This window comes from Primulina huaijiensis, unplaced genomic scaffold (genome assembly GCF_012295235.1).
Source record: "Primulina huaijiensis isolate GDHJ02 unplaced genomic scaffold, ASM1229523v2 scaffold207564, whole genome shotgun sequence".
In the NCBI taxonomy this organism is placed as follows: domain Eukaryota; kingdom Viridiplantae; phylum Streptophyta; class Magnoliopsida; order Lamiales; family Gesneriaceae; genus Primulina; species Primulina huaijiensis.
In genome coordinates this window covers 1-604 of record NW_027354910.1, presented here as the reverse complement: position 1 = coordinate 604, position 604 = coordinate 1, and the positions used below count along the sequence as shown (strand labels likewise).

At 44.0% G+C, this 604-nt stretch overlaps 1 protein-coding gene across 1 annotated transcript; it reads left to right on the top strand.

Annotated features, from left to right (window-relative positions):
* Positions 1-243: 243 nt before the first annotated feature.
* LOC140966657 (cyclin-D3-2-like) lies at positions 244-597 on the top strand (the record flags this gene model as incomplete). Its single annotated transcript, XM_073426909.1, has 1 exon — positions 244-597. A coding segment is annotated over exon 1 (354 nt), but the record flags the coding sequence as incomplete, so codon positions are not given.
* Positions 598-604: the final 7 nt, after the last annotated feature.

The window sequence follows — 604 nt, the reverse complement described above, 5'->3', positions numbered from 1 at the left end:
AGCAAAAGAGGCCACTGCACCAAATCCCAGAAAGCAAAAATCACCAATAAAAATACAATCTTTAGTCATTTCCTATAGCCTGTCTCCTCTCCCCAGCTCCCACTCTCAAAAGTCTGCACCTTCGTCTACTTCTCATTGGGATGGCGCAAAGTTCATATCTATGCCTCTCTTTCTCTATACTTATTTGCATCTTTATTTGACCATAATGAATGCACATCTTGGAACTCTTCTTCTTGGAAGAAGATGACTTCTCATCACGTAAACCCTCCATTCAGTTTGGATTCTCTGTATTGTGAGGAGGAGCAATGGGACGATAATGGAGAAATAATTGAAACTCACCCAAAAAATTTTCTCGCAGAAGGAGAAGGGGAGAGCTATTTGCAGTACCGTAACTTGAAACCGGCGCCTTTTGTCGAGCTGTTGGAACAGAATGTGTTGCGTGAAGATGAAGAGTTGAGCGCCTTACTGCTTAGAGAGCAGGAAAACGAATTGTACGAAGGATGTGTGGAGAACCCATGTTTGGCTGAGGATAGGCGTGTGGCGGTGGAATGGATGCTACGGGTCGTTGGATATTACTCATTTTCTGCTCTGACTGCGGTTCTTG